Source organism: Hipposideros armiger, unplaced genomic scaffold (genome assembly GCF_001890085.2).
Source record: "Hipposideros armiger isolate ML-2016 unplaced genomic scaffold, ASM189008v1 scaffold_1055, whole genome shotgun sequence".
Taxonomy (NCBI): Eukaryota; Metazoa; Chordata; class Mammalia; order Chiroptera; family Hipposideridae; genus Hipposideros; species Hipposideros armiger.
Window position 1 is genome coordinate 479,466 of NW_017732405.1, and position 17,805 is coordinate 497,270.

The 17,805-nt window shown below is 45.0% G+C and overlaps 2 protein-coding genes across 11 annotated transcripts in view; one reads left to right on the plus strand and one right to left on the minus strand.

Annotated features, from left to right (window-relative positions):
- Nucleotides 1-2,801, plus strand: part of ZNF140 (zinc finger protein 140) — a 14,004-nt gene extending 11,203 nt beyond the window's left edge. For all 4 annotated transcript variants that reach the window (XM_019631941.1, XM_019631942.1, XM_019631940.1 and 1 more), the window contains one exon: nucleotides 940-2,801. In XM_019631941.1, the coding sequence (XP_019487486.1) occupies nucleotides 940-2,030 (1,091 nt within the window). In that variant the 3' untranslated portion in view covers nucleotides 2,031-2,801. The remainder of the gene's footprint in view (nucleotides 1-939) is intronic.
- A 5,230-nt stretch (nucleotides 2,802-8,031) lies between these two features.
- On the minus strand, nucleotides 8,032-14,712 carry ZNF891 (zinc finger protein 891). Of its 7 annotated transcripts, none has more exons than XM_019631935.1 (3): nucleotides 14,559-14,712; nucleotides 10,528-10,590; nucleotides 8,032-10,210 (listed from the first exon to the last, which is right to left on the minus strand). In XM_019631935.1, the coding sequence occupies exon 3, from the start codon at nucleotides 9,881-9,883 to the stop codon at nucleotides 8,180-8,182; it is 1,704 nt and encodes a 567-aa protein (XP_019487480.1). In that variant the 5' UTR covers nucleotides 9,884-10,210; nucleotides 10,528-10,590; nucleotides 14,559-14,712; the 3' UTR covers nucleotides 8,032-8,179. The 7 variants fall into 7 exon arrangements, with proteins under 7 accessions (XP_019487480.1, XP_019487481.1, XP_019487482.1 ...); XM_019631936.1 differs by lacking the exon at nucleotides 14,559-14,712 and having other exon boundaries at nucleotides 8,032-9,987; nucleotides 10,167-10,210; nucleotides 10,528-10,770; XM_019631937.1 differs by lacking the exon at nucleotides 10,528-10,590 and having other exon boundaries at nucleotides 8,032-9,987.
- Between the last annotated feature and the right edge of the window lie 3,093 nt (nucleotides 14,713-17,805).

A 17,805-nucleotide genomic window follows, 5' to 3' on the forward strand; every position in this document is an offset into this window, starting at 1 on the left:
GCAGTGTCACTGGCCCTCTATGTGGGATCCGAACCGGGGCCCTCTGGCGTCCCAAGCCAGTTCTTAACCATCGCGCCACTCGGCCGGCCCAAGAAAAATAAAATTTTTAATGTGTAATTTGGAAATAATTTTAAAGTTGCAAGAATAGTACAGAGAGTACTCATATGTCCTTACATTCACCTATTGCAAAGTTTTTGCCCCATTTGTTTTATCATTTGGTATATATTTTTTCCTGGAAACATTTGAGCCTTTCATTCCCTACTTATTTCCTAATAATAAGGATATGAGAGAATATATTTAAAAAAAAAACAAAAACCTTCATATTATAAAATTCTGTTCAGAAAAAAATGATAAAGTCCCTTCCTAAAACTTAGCCAGAGAAAATCAAGACCTATATTTGTCTTTCTAAAGCATCTGATAGAAAGACTGTTATACCACAGTTGCGCTTCAGATTGAAGTTTGGAAAGTAGAGTGAGGATCACAGAAGATGGTTTTCAGGAAACCTTTCATTTATTTATGTTGAATAAGTTACTGTAAGATGTTCCAAAGCCCCAAGTGAGCAGTCTGATGGCTCTGTGGGCCTTCCCTGAGTACTTGTGGTTGACTGGCAGCATTATGAAATTTTCATTTTCACTTCATTCTGGCAGCAAATAATGTTTAAGTGGAGGTGAGAAAGACTAACAATCTATCCTTCCCAATTTCTTTTCTTCCTCATAGTTCTATTTTTCCCTTACTTTTGGTTACTTACATTTAATCTTTCTCCCTATTCACTGAAATCTCCCCTCTGTTTGATGGCTTCTGAATTTCTGGGTGGAATGCTTAGATTTCAGTCACATAAGTCATGAACTGTTAAGATTTTTTTTCAATTTAATTCTCTTATTAAAACGAATGACTTTTACTCAATACAGAAAAAAATTAACATTTGCTTTGTTTTTTCAGTTTTGGAATCAAATGGTAAGATCAGAGAATTTTCTCCCCAAAATGTCACACATGAAGATGACTCACCCCAGTATTTGATAAAGGAGAGAATTCTGATCCAAGACCCTGAACGTTCCAGTTGTAAAGGAAGCTGGAAATGTGAGGATGTTACTGAGATGCTGCAGAGAAATCAAGCATGTGTCAGGCAGGTGACAGTGTCTCAGGAAACCCTGTCTCAACACAGCATCAGCTCCGTGGAGAGGCCCTATGGATGCCGGGAATGTGGGAAAACATTCAGTCGGCGTTTTTCCCTCGTGTTACATCAGAGAACTCACACTGGAGAGAAACCCTACGTATGTAAGGAATGTGGCAAGACCTTCAGCCAGATCTCGAACCTTGTGAAACATCAGATGACACATACCGGAAAGAAACCCCACGAGTGTAAGGACTGTAGTAAAACGTTCAGTTACCTTTCGTTCCTCATTGAACACCAGAGAACACACACCGGAGAGAAACCCTACAAGTGTCCCGAATGCGGAAAGGACTTTGGCCGTGCCTCCAACCTCACCCGACATCAGAGAATCCACATCGGGAAGAAACAGTATGTATGCAGGAGATGTGGGAAAGCCTTCAGCAGTGGCTCTGAGCTCATCCACCACCAGATCACGCACATTGGGGAGAAGCCGTATGAGTGCATGGAGTGTGGGAAGGCCTTTCGCCGATCTTCACACCTCACGCGCCATCAGAGCACGCACACCACCAAAACCCCCTACGAATGCGATGAATGTCGGAGGTCCTTCCGTTGCCACTCATTTCTCAAGAAGCATCAGAGAATTCACACTGGAGAGAAGCTGCATGAGTGTGATGAGTGTGGCAAAGTTTTCAGATGGCACGCATCCCTCGTACAACACAGGAAAATCCACAGTGGAGAAAAGCCCTACGTATGCCCTGAGTGTGACAGAGCCTTCAGTCGGAGCTTCTACCTCATCCTGCATCAGATCACTCACACTGGGGAGAAACCCTATGTGTGTAAGGTGTGCAGTAAGTCCTTCAGCTGGAGCTCAAACCTTGCCAGACATCAGAGAACACACTCTCTAGTGAGACCCCTATGAATATGAAAACGTGTTTAATCACCACCAATTCCTTACGGAATACCAGGGGTTCACACTGTAGAGAAAACCTGAGAATGGACAGGTAACACCAGTTAGCAGCGAATGGCTTCCTCTGACTTCAGAGCCTTATGTGAACGTGCTGAACTGTGAAGGAATGTAGTCCACACTTGTTCAGCACCTTGGAGGAAGACGCCAGGAAAGTGGGAAAGCCATTCAAGCTGCTCACTCTTGACGCGATGCCAGATGAGGGCATTCGTGTTGAGAAGACCCTTCACCTGGAAGGAGTCCTTACTCCATGTGTGTGAACTGCTTCCAGGACAGGGATACATGTCCCATACATGTGAGAAAGCTGCTAATTAGATATCAGCCCTCCCTCTGCGTCTGCCATCTGAAGGAGGAGGGAACGCACAGGGAGGGGCACTCCTTTCTGGACAGAAAATTCAGGGTGAAGCAAAGTCTACAAACAGTGATTTGGGAATGCCTTCGTGTGCCACACGGTATTTATTGGATTTTAGAATATTCTTCTAAGGAGAAAAACCCTGTAAATGAGCTGGATATAGGTTGACTTTCCATAAACTTTAAACCTCTAGAATCATTCGGGGAAACAGTACCATTGTAATGTGTGTGGGGAAGTCTTAGAGTTCCCACAAGTCATACTGGGGGAATCAGTGTGGGAGTTATTTTTTAGCGGGGAATGTTTGCTTTGGCCTTTATTTTGAAAAGCAAACTCAGAAAAGAACACTATGAATAAATCTTTTGATTGAGAATAAATTAATGTGCACTGGAGTTTTTCCCACAGTGTACGTGATTCTGAAACTGCAGCTACCAGTCAGTGCAAAGCTGTGTGCTTTTGTGGAAAGCAACGTAACTAGGGAAACCTTAGGTGTCCCAGCTTCTAGCTTTGAGACGTTGTGTTTAAGGTTATGCTCTCTCACGTTTACCCTTGAATCTGCCTAGATGTGGCTTCTGCAATCTGAAATAACTGTAAATAAGGTCGACCACAGGAAATGCCAAGGCAGTTTTCCTGGTGCTCCGAGAATATTTCTTTTGTAAGCTCATTGTTGTCAAAATCAATCAGATGTTTCCTTTCCATGGACGCCCTGCCCACATTCTAATGTCCCAGTTAAAGGTTTACATTATCTGGGAAGCATGTGACCACTTCTCTTGAAATCTTCTTTGCATCTAGTATATGTAACATGCAGTTTCGTACTTGAGTAAGAGCCTCATTTTTTTTTCATGTACATGTAAACCTTTCACACAATGAGAGGCATTTTTCTTTCCCACTCGATGTGACATGACAGAACACATAGCTGCCGTCTAATTTATTCTTAGGATTGCCCAAAGCCTCAAACTACCAGAACTGCTGAACCAGCTCCTCCCTTCCCCAGGGTGGTCAGCACTGGTACTTCCCCTCGCACCATGTGGGGAGGTCTTGGATGAACAAGAATGTATCTGTCACTCCAGAGGCTTGTCCCATTCGGGGATGTGGCCACAGACTGCTCTCAGGAGGAATGGGACTGACTGGACTCTGCCCAATAGAGTTTATATGGGATGCAACAATGGACGACTATGGGAACATGGTCTGAGTTTGCCATTCCTCTGAATTCAGAACCTGAATGTAGGTGTCTTTGCTGTCTCCATAGATCCCGGGGTGGGTGCTCAGTGGCCTGAAGTCCTATTCCATGTTCTTGAGGAAATGGTGGAAAATTGGTAGGAATGGAAAGTGGCAAGCATTTTTCCTCCTGCTGTTCTTGTAACAGTTTCCCTAAGAGATCAGGTCTGGATCTCAGAAAACGAAATTTTTTTTTTTTTAAAGATTTTTTATTGGGGAATTGGGGGAAGGGCAACAGCCAAGTTGCTGTCCTTTTTGTTCTTCAGTCTAGTTGTGGAGGACGTGGCTTCACTGGCCCATGTTGGTATTATCATTGAGCTCTTCCTGGGTGAGACAGATGGGTCTCCAGCCACTGGACAGCAGCTCACGGCGGCTCTTGGCAGCTCACGCTGGCTGCGGGCTGCTCATGCCGGCTGCCAGCCACTCCTGGTAGCTTATGGCAGCCCAGCTCCAGGTCGAGCTGTTGTTCAGCATCTTAGCTGTAGAGGGCAGTGTCACTGGCCCTCATGTGGTATCCAAATGGGCTCTACCTCTCAGAGCTGGCTTCCCAAGCCAACTCTTACCCAATGTGCCACTCGGCCAGCCCACGAATATTTTGAAGTATCTATTTTTTCACTCTTACAAGCAGAACTGCCTATTTCTAAACCAAATCTGACCTTGTTGGGGCAAGGAAAAGAGATAGAGAGAAAAAAATTGACAGAGGCCTGTGATCAGGTAAACATGGGGCAATTGGCTGTAAGTGCCTTTACAGGTAGTACAGCTCATGGATCTAGTACCTGAATTGTTTAATCAAAAATTAGATCTTTCCCCCCTAAAACTCCCTTCATGTGACTTCACTCTGAACTATGTAACTCATCCAAAAAGTCCTCTCATTGATCTGTGGTAAGATATTCCAGAAAATAACTATGATATTTTTAATTAAACTAAAATACAGGCAATTCCTAGATTATACAGTAAACGATGTCAGGACAGTCGCCAGTGGAAAGAAGTGATCAGCTTGTGGATGTTTTCGTTCATACAGTGTGCTTTGTCATTGCCAGGTTGAGGGCAAGGCTCCTCATTGCTTTCTTTCACTTACTTTTAGCACGTACTAAATGTGTCACATCTTTCTACACTTTATACACGGTTTATTATGAGCTAGTGTTCTCTCCAGAGGCAGGAGACAACAAAATGTTGCCTGTCTTTTCAAGATGAACATCAGTAACAACAGCCAGACATGCTGAGATGGATGAGCATATGAAGCTGCACTTTGAAAGATTGTGTAATATTTTGGGTACAATACTTGAGACAGAAACGTGGTGAGACATTGTGACCATCTCAAGTGGTAAACACCCACTGGAGATGCTAGGTCTGCAGCGTAACTCCGCAGTTTACCCATTTGAGGTGTGTAAGTGTATGGGAAACATACAAGGATGTAACTGTTGCACTTGTGACAGGTACAGTATCTTTATTACTCTGTTGTCATGGTTACTCTCATGCATACACTCACTGTAAAGGCACCGTACTCCTGTCCTTTACAGGAGCGCACATTAGGGAATCTTTCACACAACACGGTTCTTGCCTGCAGTGATTCCTTATATAATCTTTTCTGAATTGAACTGAGTTTGCATTGAGTAAGTCTCTTCTGATCAAGTATACACCTGAGTGACCATCAACATTTGCACACTCCTAGACGCAGATGTCACATCGTCGTGCATGTCAAATACGGTTACAGCTGTTTTTACTGTTATTCCTTCAACTACATGCAGTGTTGTTATGAGGTTGAGTTTAACTGCTGTTTATAATATCTTCAAAAAGTCCACTTCTACCTAGGATGCAGTATGGTGGCAGCAAGCAAAGCAGATAAATTATACAGAAATATTTTTAAAGGCATCATAGAGCTGTGGAAGCAAAGAGGACTCGATGAAAAATTCCAAAGGGGGCAACCCTCAGGTGACCTGCTCATCACAGGCTGGTTTATTCCCCCCTTGTAAGCATTTCCCGATACTGGATGTGGGCTGAAGCTCGGGCTGGGCCCAGGAAAGGGCCTTTGCTGGGGGAAAGAGTTTTTAAGGATCACCTAAGGTGCAGGTGGCAGATCAGAAATGTTAAAAGCCACAAATGCACAGTGGGTTTTTGCCCATGGGACATGTGCTGAGTTCTCGGGCTGGGCAGCAGACTGGGGGCTAGACTACGCTTCAAAAGGCAGAGTGAACTAGCTGCAGTGTGTGGTGCTGAGGACTGAAAACCCACTAGGGAAGGGTAACTGCCTGCAATAACAGCCAGCCTCTTCTTCAAGCCATCTGGCAAAATCTGAAGCTGCAAAGGGTAGGACGTTAAGGACACTCACCCTAACAAGCCCTCAGATTTAACAGCTTAGGAGAGTCGTATCCAAAACACAAAGGTAAACTGAGTCAGGATACAGATTCTACCCAGCTCCATCCCTGATTGGACTGAGGCAATCAGCCCCTCAAACTATCTGCAGAGGAAAAGAGACTCGCAGGTAGGAGATGTCATAACCTGGAGACCCTGTGCTTCTTGTGAACACCAGGCATACAACATGCATTTCTTAAATTACAGGTGAGTTTAAATCATGACATCTATTGACCAGTGAGTTTCCTCTCTATGTTAAAATATTGTCTCTATTGTCTTCAAAGAACTCTGTGTGGGAAGGAAATGAGACTGTTTTCTGTCCCTCAAATTTCATACATGAACCACTACAATAGCCACCTAAACTGTTCCCCCAGGATTTTTTTTTACAACAGCCAGTGTGATCTTTTTAAAACAAATAATTTCAATCTCTTTATGAAAGATCCCTGAAGAGCTCCTCATAGCTCTTCAAATAAAAAGTAAACTTCTGGGGCCGGCCGAGTGGCGCGATGGTTAAGAGCTGGCTTGGGACGCCAGAGGGCCCTGGTTCAGATCCCACATATGAGGGCCAGTCACACTGCCCTCCACAGCTAAGATGCTGAACAACAGCTCAACCTGGAGCTGGGTTGCTGTGAGTTGCCGGCAACAGCATAGGCTGCAGCCCCTGCTGCAGTGGGTTGCCATGGGCTACCGTGTGTAGCCAGTAGCCAGTGTGAGCGGCCATCCAGAAGCCGGCGACTGATCTGCCTCACCCGGGAAGAGCGCAATGATGGTGCCAACTTGGACCAGTGAAGCAACGTCCTCCACAACTAGACTGAAGAACAAAACGACAGCAACTTGTCTGTTCCCTGCTCCAATTCCCCAATAAAATCTTAAAAAAAAAAAAATCTAAATCCCAACCCCAACCCAGCACAACCGCCCTTCTGAGCACCGCTGACGATGTTCTCACGCAAGCACCAAGTGTGTACGTCCAACACAAAATATTTAACTCTCAGTGACTTCACAGTCCTTTTCTCTTAAACAAGGTTACTGTGCTGATTGTATTCATATACTGCTTTTAAGAAAACCAGTAAGCTGGGCCGGCAGAGTGGCGCGTTGGTTAAGAGCTGGCTTGGGACGCCAGCTCTGAGCAGCAGGGCCCCAGTTCAGATCCCACATGAGGACCGTGACGCTGCCCTCTACAGCTAAGATGGTGAACAACAGCTCGACCTGGAGCTGGGCTGCCATGGGTCACCGGAGACAGTGTAGGCTGCAGTGGGCTGCCGTGAGCTACCGTGAGCGGCTGGTAGCCAGCGTGAGCAGCCGTCCAGGGGTCATAAGCAGTCATCCAGTGGCCAGCAACCGATCTGCCTTGCCCGGGAAGAGTACAATGATAATACCAACATGGGCCAGTGAAGCGATGTCCTCCACAACTAGATGAAGAACAAAAAGGACATCAACTTGTCTGTTCCCCTTCCTCGATTCCCCAATGCTTTTCCCCTCCCCCAATTCCCCAATAAAATCTTTAAAAACAAAGTTTTTAAAAAAACAGGTAAAGCTTTAAAAAAAAAAAAAGAAAGAAAACCACTAAGCTTACTTTTCCCATAAAAAAATGTCCAGATACAAGCAGTGTAGAGCTGGTACAGCCATTTAAAGTGGCTCTGAGGACTCTTTCTTGTACCCCATCCTTAGGCACGGTTGTCATTCTCACCATCAGAAGATGGCTCCTTCAGCTCTAGGAGTGGAAAAGCCACAGGGAGTATGGGGAAGGCAGACAGGCAAAGAGGAAAGACCAGGTCTGTCCCTAGTGACTCTAGTTCCAATTCCTCAGAAATGAGGGAGATAGTGACCCTTGGCTGAGAAGCTCTAACTAGACTCTGGTATTATGAGCTCAAACAGCATCATCACTAGGGAAGGATAAGCTTGTTTAATTGGCCACTGGCAATATCTGCCACACCCAGCCAGAAAGCAACTCTCAAGAAAACCCCAATGAAGTACTACAGTCCAGATACTCGGAATGTAGTGCCGTTAACTTAGAAATCAATCAACTGGAAACTGAACCTCACATGTTACAAATACTTCATTCTGAATAGCTATGGATTTAAAAAGTCATAATAGATATTAGACATTTAGAATTAAAATAAACTAAGACCAATATGTGTTATGTAGCTAGAGGAGCATTTAGAGGACTATTTTTAGCCTTCAATGCTTATTTTAGAGGAGACTGAAAAAATGAGCTTGTGGTCCACCTGAAGACAACAAAGACGGTGATTCCACACTGAAGACACAGGGATTCTCGCGCAGTATGAGTTCTCTTGTGTATAGTAAGTGAAGAACTCTGACTGAAGGCTCTTCCACACTGAGGACACTCATAGGGCTTCTCTCCAGTGTGAGTTCGCACGTGTCTTCTCAGGGAAGAGGAAACACTGAAGGTTTTCCTACATTCCTTGCACTTGTAGGGTTTCTCTCCAGTGTGAGTTCGCACATGCATTCTAAGGGATGAGAGGCCACTAAAAACTTTCCCACAGTCGCTGCATTCGTATAGATTTTCTCCAGTGTGTATTTTCTTGTGAACTTTAAGGTGAGAGCTTGTATTAAAGGCTTTCCCACAATCACTGCACTCGTAGAGTTTCTCTCCAGTGTGCGTTCTCTTGTGCACTATAAGGTAGGAACTGGTGCCAAAAGACTTTCCACACTGAGGACACTTGTAGGGTTTCTCTCCAGTGTGAGTTCTCACGTGAGCCTTAAGAGATGTTTTCTGACTGAAGGCTCTTCTACCCTGAGGACACTCATAGGGCTTCTCTCCAGTGTGAGTTCGCATGTGTCTCCTCAGGGTTGAGGAGTCACTGAAGACTTTTCCACACTCCCGACATGCATACTGTTTCTCACCCAGGTGACTTCTCTGGTGCAAAGTGAGATCAGAAACCCTTCTGAAGGCTTTCCCGGACTGAGTCCACTCCTGTTTCTCTCCAGCAGGAGGCTGCTGCTGTCGCTTAAGGGATGAACAATGACAAAGGGTTTTGTTCTTGTTACAGTCATAGGAATTTCCCACCGTGTGTAGGTGGTTCCGTAGAGGGAGTACACTATGTTTTACATCATGTTTGGAGCACGCATGCTCTTTCTGTGCTGTTTGAGTGCTTTCAAGATGCCACAGAGCTCTACCATATTCACAACTTCCACAGAGCTTCTCACTTACAGAGTTTTCCTCGTAATTGTTTAGGATTGAGTTATGCTTCAAACACCCAACAGATAAGGAATATTTATGGCAGTGTTTCCTGGTAGAAACTCTCTTTGAAAAACTAAGTTTTGATCTAAGTTTAGAGTTTTCCTCTAATTCACAACAGTCACAGAATCTCTCCTGACACACTGTTTTCTTCTGGGTAAATGTGACTTGCCTCAAATTACCCTCTGAGATCTTGTGCTGTTTTCTGATCTTACGGCCTCCCCACTCTTCTCCTAATGTGGGAGGCCACTCACCCATCATAATTCTTACCACTTTAACTCCATCGGATGCTTCTTCCCAAAAAATACTGTGCATAGGTGTTGATTCTTTGGTTTCAATTTGAGTCTCCCAGTCTGCATAGGTGCCCTGAGGAATTCTTTGCCTAGTTATCATCTTTTCTTGACCCAGCAGGGAGAAACCACGAGGCTTGCATAACTGACGTTCCACTGAGGTAAGATTCACGTAGTTCTCCAGCATCACGTCTCTGTACACACTTCTCTGAGCAGAGTCCAGCATCACCCACTCTTCCTGCGTGAACTCCACAGCCACATCTTTAAAGGTCACTGGTCCCTGGAGCCAGGTGGCTGGAAATCCAGCCACCATCCTTTCCTCTTCAGTATCGCTCACACAAAAGAAGGCAGAGTACTGTGCAGTCTGAGCCCGTAGTGGGGACAGGTCAGTCTCTGCCATCTTGAGAGTCTGAGAGACATCTGCCCGCACAATAAAAAGATCAGGGTATTTCTTTTCTTGTTTCTCTCATCCAGTCAAGGCAAGGGTATCACTGGGCATCATCCCTGTAGGCAGAGGCAGATTCACGTAAAAGGAGAAAGGTGAAAACGGGGCCCCATTGGAGGCAACATAAAAACTGTATGCCCTCCCCCTACCTCCCAGCAAGGTCTGACCAGCTAAATCTTTGCTGGATTTGTAATGACATGCAATATAGTCATCCTCAGCCACCTTCTGGAACTGCTACCTTGGTTATTTATACTGGCTTCACCTGCAGATGACTTCTCAGCCCTGGGGGGAAGGAGCATGCATTATTAAAAAGAAATTAAAGCTAAAGACAACCAGTCAAAAAAGGATGGTTGTTTAAATACATTTCACGCATACTTTGCTACTTTTTTAGTTAACATTTTGGAATTGAAAAGTAATCTTCCTGCTAAACACTACCATTTTAGGTAAATTTATTTGTTCTACATATAACTTGATATTTATCTGAATAACCTCACATATGATTAATAGGACTGATGATTTGGCTGCTACCTTACTTAGGAACTTTATCAGAGTTGATAAAGGTAGATATGTGACTTTGAAACAAACATTAATTTGATTACCTCCAATTTAATCTGTATCCGCAAAGTCCATATTTCCTTAGGATATGTCATTCCAGGTAATACCTGAGTGGGATTAACAAAGAAGCATGAACTATGCTCCAAGCCTCGGGAGTGAGGCCTCAACAGTTTTAGATGGCCAAGTACTTCCTTGAATAATTCTTGTAAAAGATTTACCGTATTTGCCGGCGTATAAGACGACTGGGCGTATAAGACGACCCCCTAACATTTCCACTCAAAATACAGAGTTTGTTATATACTCGCCGTATAAGACTACCCCCTCTTCCGCACACCTTCCACACACCAAATAAAAGGTAAAACAATATCAGATTTGATTTCAACATTTATATTTATATTCAAATGCTTATGACATGCAGGAAAACTGTCACAAGGCTGTATGTAATCAAACATATACATAAATCACGATTCGCGATTTTGCGCTATCATACTGGGTGTATGGTCGGCTGTGTGCGATTTTGCGAGTGTGGTAAAATCGCATAACAGCAAAATCGCATAACAGCCGAGCATACACCCAGCAGCGCTGCTGATGCCTGAACGGTATGTGGAATGAAGTGGGCGAGCATCGGGAGGCCACTATGGCACGGGGAAAGCACTATGGGCAGTCTATCTGAAGTGTACCTGGCGTATAAGACGACCCCCCACTTGGAGGCATATTTTTCAGGGCCAAAAAATCGTCTTATACGCCGGCAAATACGGTAATCTAAAAAACAACATAATGAACACAGTGTGTGAATACAAAAGGCAAATGCTTAGACTTTCAGGATCACAGCAAAGCATGCAATAATTTATTATGCTGATACTTTTATCGGTCTCAGTTTTTGAAGATTAGATGTTAACCTTCAAATGCAAGCCTTCTCTCTCAGTATCATATGTCAGAGGAGTTGTTTTAATGGACCAAATTACAGAATTGGCATTTTAATTGAGACAGGTATATTCTATGTCCCTATACCCGAAATGTGTATAACTCTGTTACTTTAGTGTAAGTAACATAGAAATAGATTTGTCTGAAGATAATAAGATTATAATCCACTAAAAAGGTGAAAAAGAATTTCAGGAAATAGAACATCCACACAGACATGAGGGGAGGGAATGGATGAGGGTAAAGGGAAGTCCCAGTGTGCCAGTGGGCTGATGCCTAAGGAATAACTGATCAGCTTAGACTGCAGGAGGATGGAAGGCTCCTCGGGTATGTGTTCAAGAGAAAACGGTGAGATTGTATGACAGGTTTTCACCTTGAGGAAAAAGTAATTGAGAGGAATTTTATATAGGTTTAAGAAAAAAAGCAAATGAGTATAAAAAGGCAATGATTAAAAACTGAAAAAGGGGCTGGCCAGGTGGCTCAGCTGGTTAAGAGCTCACTTGGGAGCACAAGCTCTGAGCAGCAGGGCCCCGGTTCGGATCCCACACTGAGGGCCAGTGACACTGCCCTCTACAGCTAAGATGGTGAACAACAGCTCAACCTGAAGCTGGGCTGCTGTGAGTCGCTGGCGACGGCGTAGGCTGCAGCGGGGCTGCAGTGGGCTGCCATGAGCTACGTGAGCGGCTGGCAGCCGGCGTGAGCTGCCAGGAGCTGCTGTGAGCGGCTGACCAATGACCAGTGACCGACCAATGACCAGCGACCGACTGCCTCACCCCGGAAGAGCACAATGATCATACCAACACGGGCCAGTGAAGCGACGTCCTTCACAACTAGACTGAAGAACAAAACAGCAATTTGTCTACCTGTCTGTTCCCCTTCCCAGATTCCCCAACGCTGTTCCCCTCCCCCCAATTTCCCTATAAAATCTTAAAACAAAAAACAAACAAACAAAAAACTGAAAAAGTAAAATTTGTACAAAAAGAACTTATGGTTCAGCAATAAAGATTATTTACATAGTTATCATGATAAAAACACTGATCATGGATTTAACCAATTTTTGTAAGACAACTACACTGCAATACTTGCAACATAATTACATTCTGATACAGGAAGGAATGAAGGAGGAATGAAAGGAAGGAAGGAACAAAGGAAGGAAGGGTGTTAACAGTAAAATTTCAATAAACACAGTAAGAAATTGGAAAATGTCTCAAATTAATGAATTTTAAAAACACTGAAGACAGTTCAAAGCCAGAACTGCTTAAAAACTTCAAAGTCACTGCCACCAAGAAGAAGCAGGGGCCTCCTGTTTTTACTACGAGCCTTACAATATATTAGACTTTAAAAACTGTATATACATATTTCTTGGACAGTAAACAAATTATAGAGAAAATATGTAATCAAATCGAGGAACAGAAAAACAGCAACAAATTTAAAAATGGACAGAAAAAGTTATTTAAAAGAAAACCAAAATACAAAGACATCAGACAAAACTAAAAGACAGATCACAAAAACAACCCAAATCTGCTTCTTTGAAAAGGTTAATGAACATGTATATCTTGAAGGATGAATCAAGAAAATAAAGATAAGTGCTCATATTAGGCTCAAAAAAACCCCACAAAAAACCTACAATTACAGCAGTGATTTTAAAAATCACTTTATAAAAGAACAGCACAACTACATGCAAGCAAACTTAAAAATGCAGATGAAATGAATAATTTTCTAGAAAAACCTAACTCTTTAAAATTGACTCAGTAAGAACTACAAAACCTAAATCAGTCAACTACCACTAAAAAATTGAATCAAAAGTAAAATATTTTGAGCCCAAAACTTTCAAGGGAAAAACTATTTTACGGAACAGAAGAAAAAAGCTGTGTTTCCCAGATTATGAATAAGGATAGTACAAAGAAGATTAACCACCCTGGCGGTAATCCCAAGTGTGGCTTGGGTTAATTTTCACTGCCAGAAGCGGTAACCCCGAGCCACACTCGGGATTACACCGCAGTGTCCCAGAGAAGTCCCTTACCTGCTCCCTGCGATCCTGCGGTGTCCTCCTGTGATCGCCAACGAGAACGCCGGTCGATGACCAATTGAAGTGTTTTTTATTTGATTACAGTATTGAATAAAATTATACTATTTTTTATAATTTTTATTATAATTTATGATTTTGTTTCAAACTTTATCATACCTGGGATGCCTACTAGACTCTTGTTTGGACAGATTTAAGTGAGTAATTCCTAAGAATTACAGGCCTACAATATAAAACAACAAATTTCCATGCAAAACAATGTACCACTTTGGGTACAAAATTATGACATAATCAGACGGCCAGGGAGGTTAAAATGCAATCATAATTATGAATACTGAAAACAACCTAAGTAATATATTAATAAATGGAATACGACTTTGTATTAAAATAATACCATCATATCACACTCAAGCAGGGTTTAACCAGGAATATAAGTGCGGCTAAGAAACAAAAAAAGTATTATTGCTACTATAATGTAATAGTATAATGAACACTCTTGTAACCATCACTCTATTTTGAAACACATCCTGAAATGACATATTATTTGTATTTCGGAGTTTATTTCTGAATGATAAGAACCCTGGAAAAATCAGGATATTATCACACCTACTAAATTAGCATTAATTCCTCAATACCAAACACATAGGTAGAGTTCACATTTTTGTCATCCTATAAATGCTTTTTAAAGTCATTTTTTTCTTCGACTCATGATCCAAATAAGGTTTATACAATTTTAGGTCTTTTAACGTAAGGTTTGCCTTAGAGAAATTGCACCGCTGTGATGCAGCCCATTAGGGGATTAAGGGACAAGCTCCTGGGTCAAGAGGCGGCCCCAGGAGCCCCCGCTCCTTCGCTTACAGCCTCCCCCTCACGGCCGTTGGCAGCTCCCCGCGGCGGGACCGCCCCCAGATCACCTGCGCGCCGCCTGGTCCCCGCCCCTGGGGTTCCGCGGAGCCCCAGCCTTGGGCAGGGCCTTGCTGGGCCGACCCCCGCCGCCCGCGCCCGGCTCCCCGTCTCCCCGCCGCTCTCGGGCAGGCCCTCCTGGCACACAGGACTTGAGCGACTGCTCTCCCTGCGCTCTCGCTCTCGCCGCGTCTCCTCGGTCTCCACGGGCTCCATCGAGCTCACCCGTCCTCGGTGCACCCGCCTCTTGGTGTCGGAACGCCCGGGCCTCCGCGACAAGGGGGCGGCGCGGGGCGGGCGGCGACGCCCGGGGGACCCCGGGCCGCCGGGTGGGAGGCGGGGCTCTTAGCTCCCGCGCTCGGTCGCCCGTCCCGGCCGAGCGCCGGGACTACGTTTCCCAGGAGCCCTTGCGGGGCCTCGCGGAGGATTCTGGGCCTCGCGTCACGGCTGCCGCTCTCGGCGGAGGGGTCGCGCGCGCGCGCGCGCGCGGCGCGGACGGTGCCTGAGTGGACGGGCCGGGGCGCGGCGTGTGCGCGAGGCATTAGGCCGCGTGAGTGCGCGTGCGCGTGTCGGCCCCGGGGCGCGTGCGCGAGAGGACGGGCTCGCGGCGTGGCGGGCCCGGGGGGAGACCCGCGCCGCCTCCCGCGGGCCCTTGCGCCCGCCCGCCCGCCACGGGGGCCCGGCCCCACCGAGCAGCCGCCGCCGCTGCCATTGTGACGGGGCTGCTCCCACCCGCCGTCTGGGGCGGAGGAGGGACGGCGCCAGCGCGCCGGGGCCTCACGGGCGGATGCAGTGATCCTCTCCCGAGCGTTGCGGCGGGGCAGCCTCCTCGTTCTAGGCAGACGGTAATCTTATCCTTATGCCATTTTTCTTCCTAACGGCGATTTCTGCCCCTTGCACGGATGACTTTCCCCTGCGTGGCGCTGCTTGGATCCCCGTCGTGGCGTGCACCGCAGACGTGTCTGGTTTTCCGGGGGTCGGGCAGCGCGCCGGTGTCTGAACGCGCCGCGGGGCGGGGGTGCTGCGCTCGAAGCACCGTCTCCGCGATGCAGAGTTGGGGCTCCTCGGTTCCCGCTGCCGGGGTCACCCTACACCTGGGACTAGGTGTTTAAAAGATCGCATGTGGCCTTACTAGCATCTGCTGAAAATCATCATGTTCTTTTCTGTTAGTGTAAGAAATTTCTTAACGCTGAAAGCCTAGGAGAAAAGCAACGTGGTTATACTGGTTTTAATAATATGCACCGCTGGAGCCTCTTCAAGGATGTTGTAGAAGTTACTATGCCAACCCCTCAACGGTGTACGTCTGCTTTTAATACGTTTGGTGGTGGAAAGGGCTGGATAGGCTTCTATTTTTTGGTCTAAAATTATTGATTAAAATGTCAGTCTTATTTTCACTCTTTAGGATCAAGTAGGCTTGTATGTGGTTTTTAGAAAAAAAAAAACACCCATAAATCTCTAGCCCCTAGTTGCCTGTTCTTCAGTTGTTGTTAAACTCAACTAGATTAACTGGCAGTTTGTATGTGTTTAATCTAGTTTTATTTTTCAGAGACAGCTCGTAAATTTAGTTATATTTTTATTTTCCCTTGACACTGGAGTACTTAAATTAAGATGATCATCTGATGTCTAGTATGAATGTCAAAGATAAGGTTGACATCAAGATTCTATACATCCCACTCAAAGTATATGGAGAAGGTGAAGAATTTCAGTACTATCTATACCTTAGAGCAGAACATACTGTTATTAAAAACAAAGAAAAGAAAAAGAATAAAAGGGAGGCAGGATGTCATCCAGAATGCTTCCTAACAAATGTTAGCTTAGAGAGGTTGACTAAGGTTGAGTGTGTAGCCAGGAAATAAATAGCACAGCTCCTCCCTACGCCTTCCTAAGCCACCTCAACTCGACACCAACTTTTCTCTATGATCCAAGTATCACCTCATCAACTCTTCTGTTTCATTAAAATTGTCTCTCTGTCTCGTAAACCTTCATGGACAGTGAATTGCACATTTCTGCCTTTTCTTTCATTCTTTCTCTCAACACATTTCTTGAGCACTTAGCATGTGCCAGTCACAGGGCAAGGATTTTAGATACATATAAATTAAATGAGGAAGTCTGCTTATCAGTGTTTTATGTAAGAATCGTCTCAAAACCCTGCTTAGGACAGTACAGTATTTACATAGAATCGGGGCTACCTGAAGGAAGCCTAGTCCCGACCCAGACAGTTAAACCACTCTCTCTCGGTGGGCAAGGGTGGCGTGGGAACCAAGGTATCAGTGATTTATGAACATGCCTGGCAATTCCAGCGTGCAGTCAGGATTGAAAAACTGGTTTAGATAAAGGTTTGAGTAAACTAGAAGTGGAGGTTAAGGGAAATTAGGATGCAGTGCAACTAATTGTGAACTATTTGTGTTTTAAATCACAAAAGGGCAGAGTCGTTGGAATGGACCTCTGATATCCATGGAAACTGGAGGCTGTACTATACTTTTGGGTTCCTTTTATATGATCCTATTGAAAATTTAATGGTGACCAGAAATTTCTTGCCTCCTTGTACAACCACTTCTATATCCAGATGTCATTTGATCAACAGTGTCTTATTACGTTGACTTCTTTGCAGTTGACTTCTTTGTGATTGCACACATCGCCCTTAATTCTGCCCTCCGGAACAACTCAGAATAAATATTATCCCTCTTCCACAAGACCTGTAACCGTATGAAGATCATTCTTTTGCTCCCCACAAGTTATTTCTTGTGCAGACTAGACATCCCTGGTTATTTCAGCCATCACTCATCTGACACTGAACAGTCAGCTCCATGTGCATAGCCACTACTCAGGTCTCAGCCCTGAGAACAGTACTTACTTGGCACACTGCAAGCAGCCAGCCAAGTCTGGTGCAGGGAGGCATGAATGAAGGAGCCGTATGTATTCACTGTGCTTTCTTACCCTGCTAACTGTGGCATCCTGACTCCTTAAAATAAACCTGGTACTCCTCTAGTAATGTGCATTCAAGGTACGTGTAGCACCCACTTCCTTATCTTAACTCCCACACCTAATATGTCATTGCCTTTGTCAGCTAAAACTTGTAAATAATCCTTACTCCTTGGGAAAAGGCTAAAAATCCAGTAAGGATAGGACCTGTACCTGGCGTTGAAGACCTCACTCCACGTGCACACGACCCCTTGGTCAGTGAGCTGTGGCTCTCTCTTGCTGCGGCTTTGTTCAGCTCATGTAGGTTGTATTAGGGACTATGGAGGTAAAGAGGAAGGAACACTAGATCTTCCGGAGAAGCTAGGGAATGGCACACAAGGGAAGGCCTTGTGTGATCTTGCAGGGTGGTGGGGTTTCTGTCAAGAGGCAGGAGGGAAGAGTACTGCTGGCAGAAGAGTAGCGTGTGTGAGGGGTTTGAGGCGGTTTAACATGTGATGGGGAAAGTGTAATAGTTCGATGGAACATTTGGAGATAGTGAGATAGAGAAGGC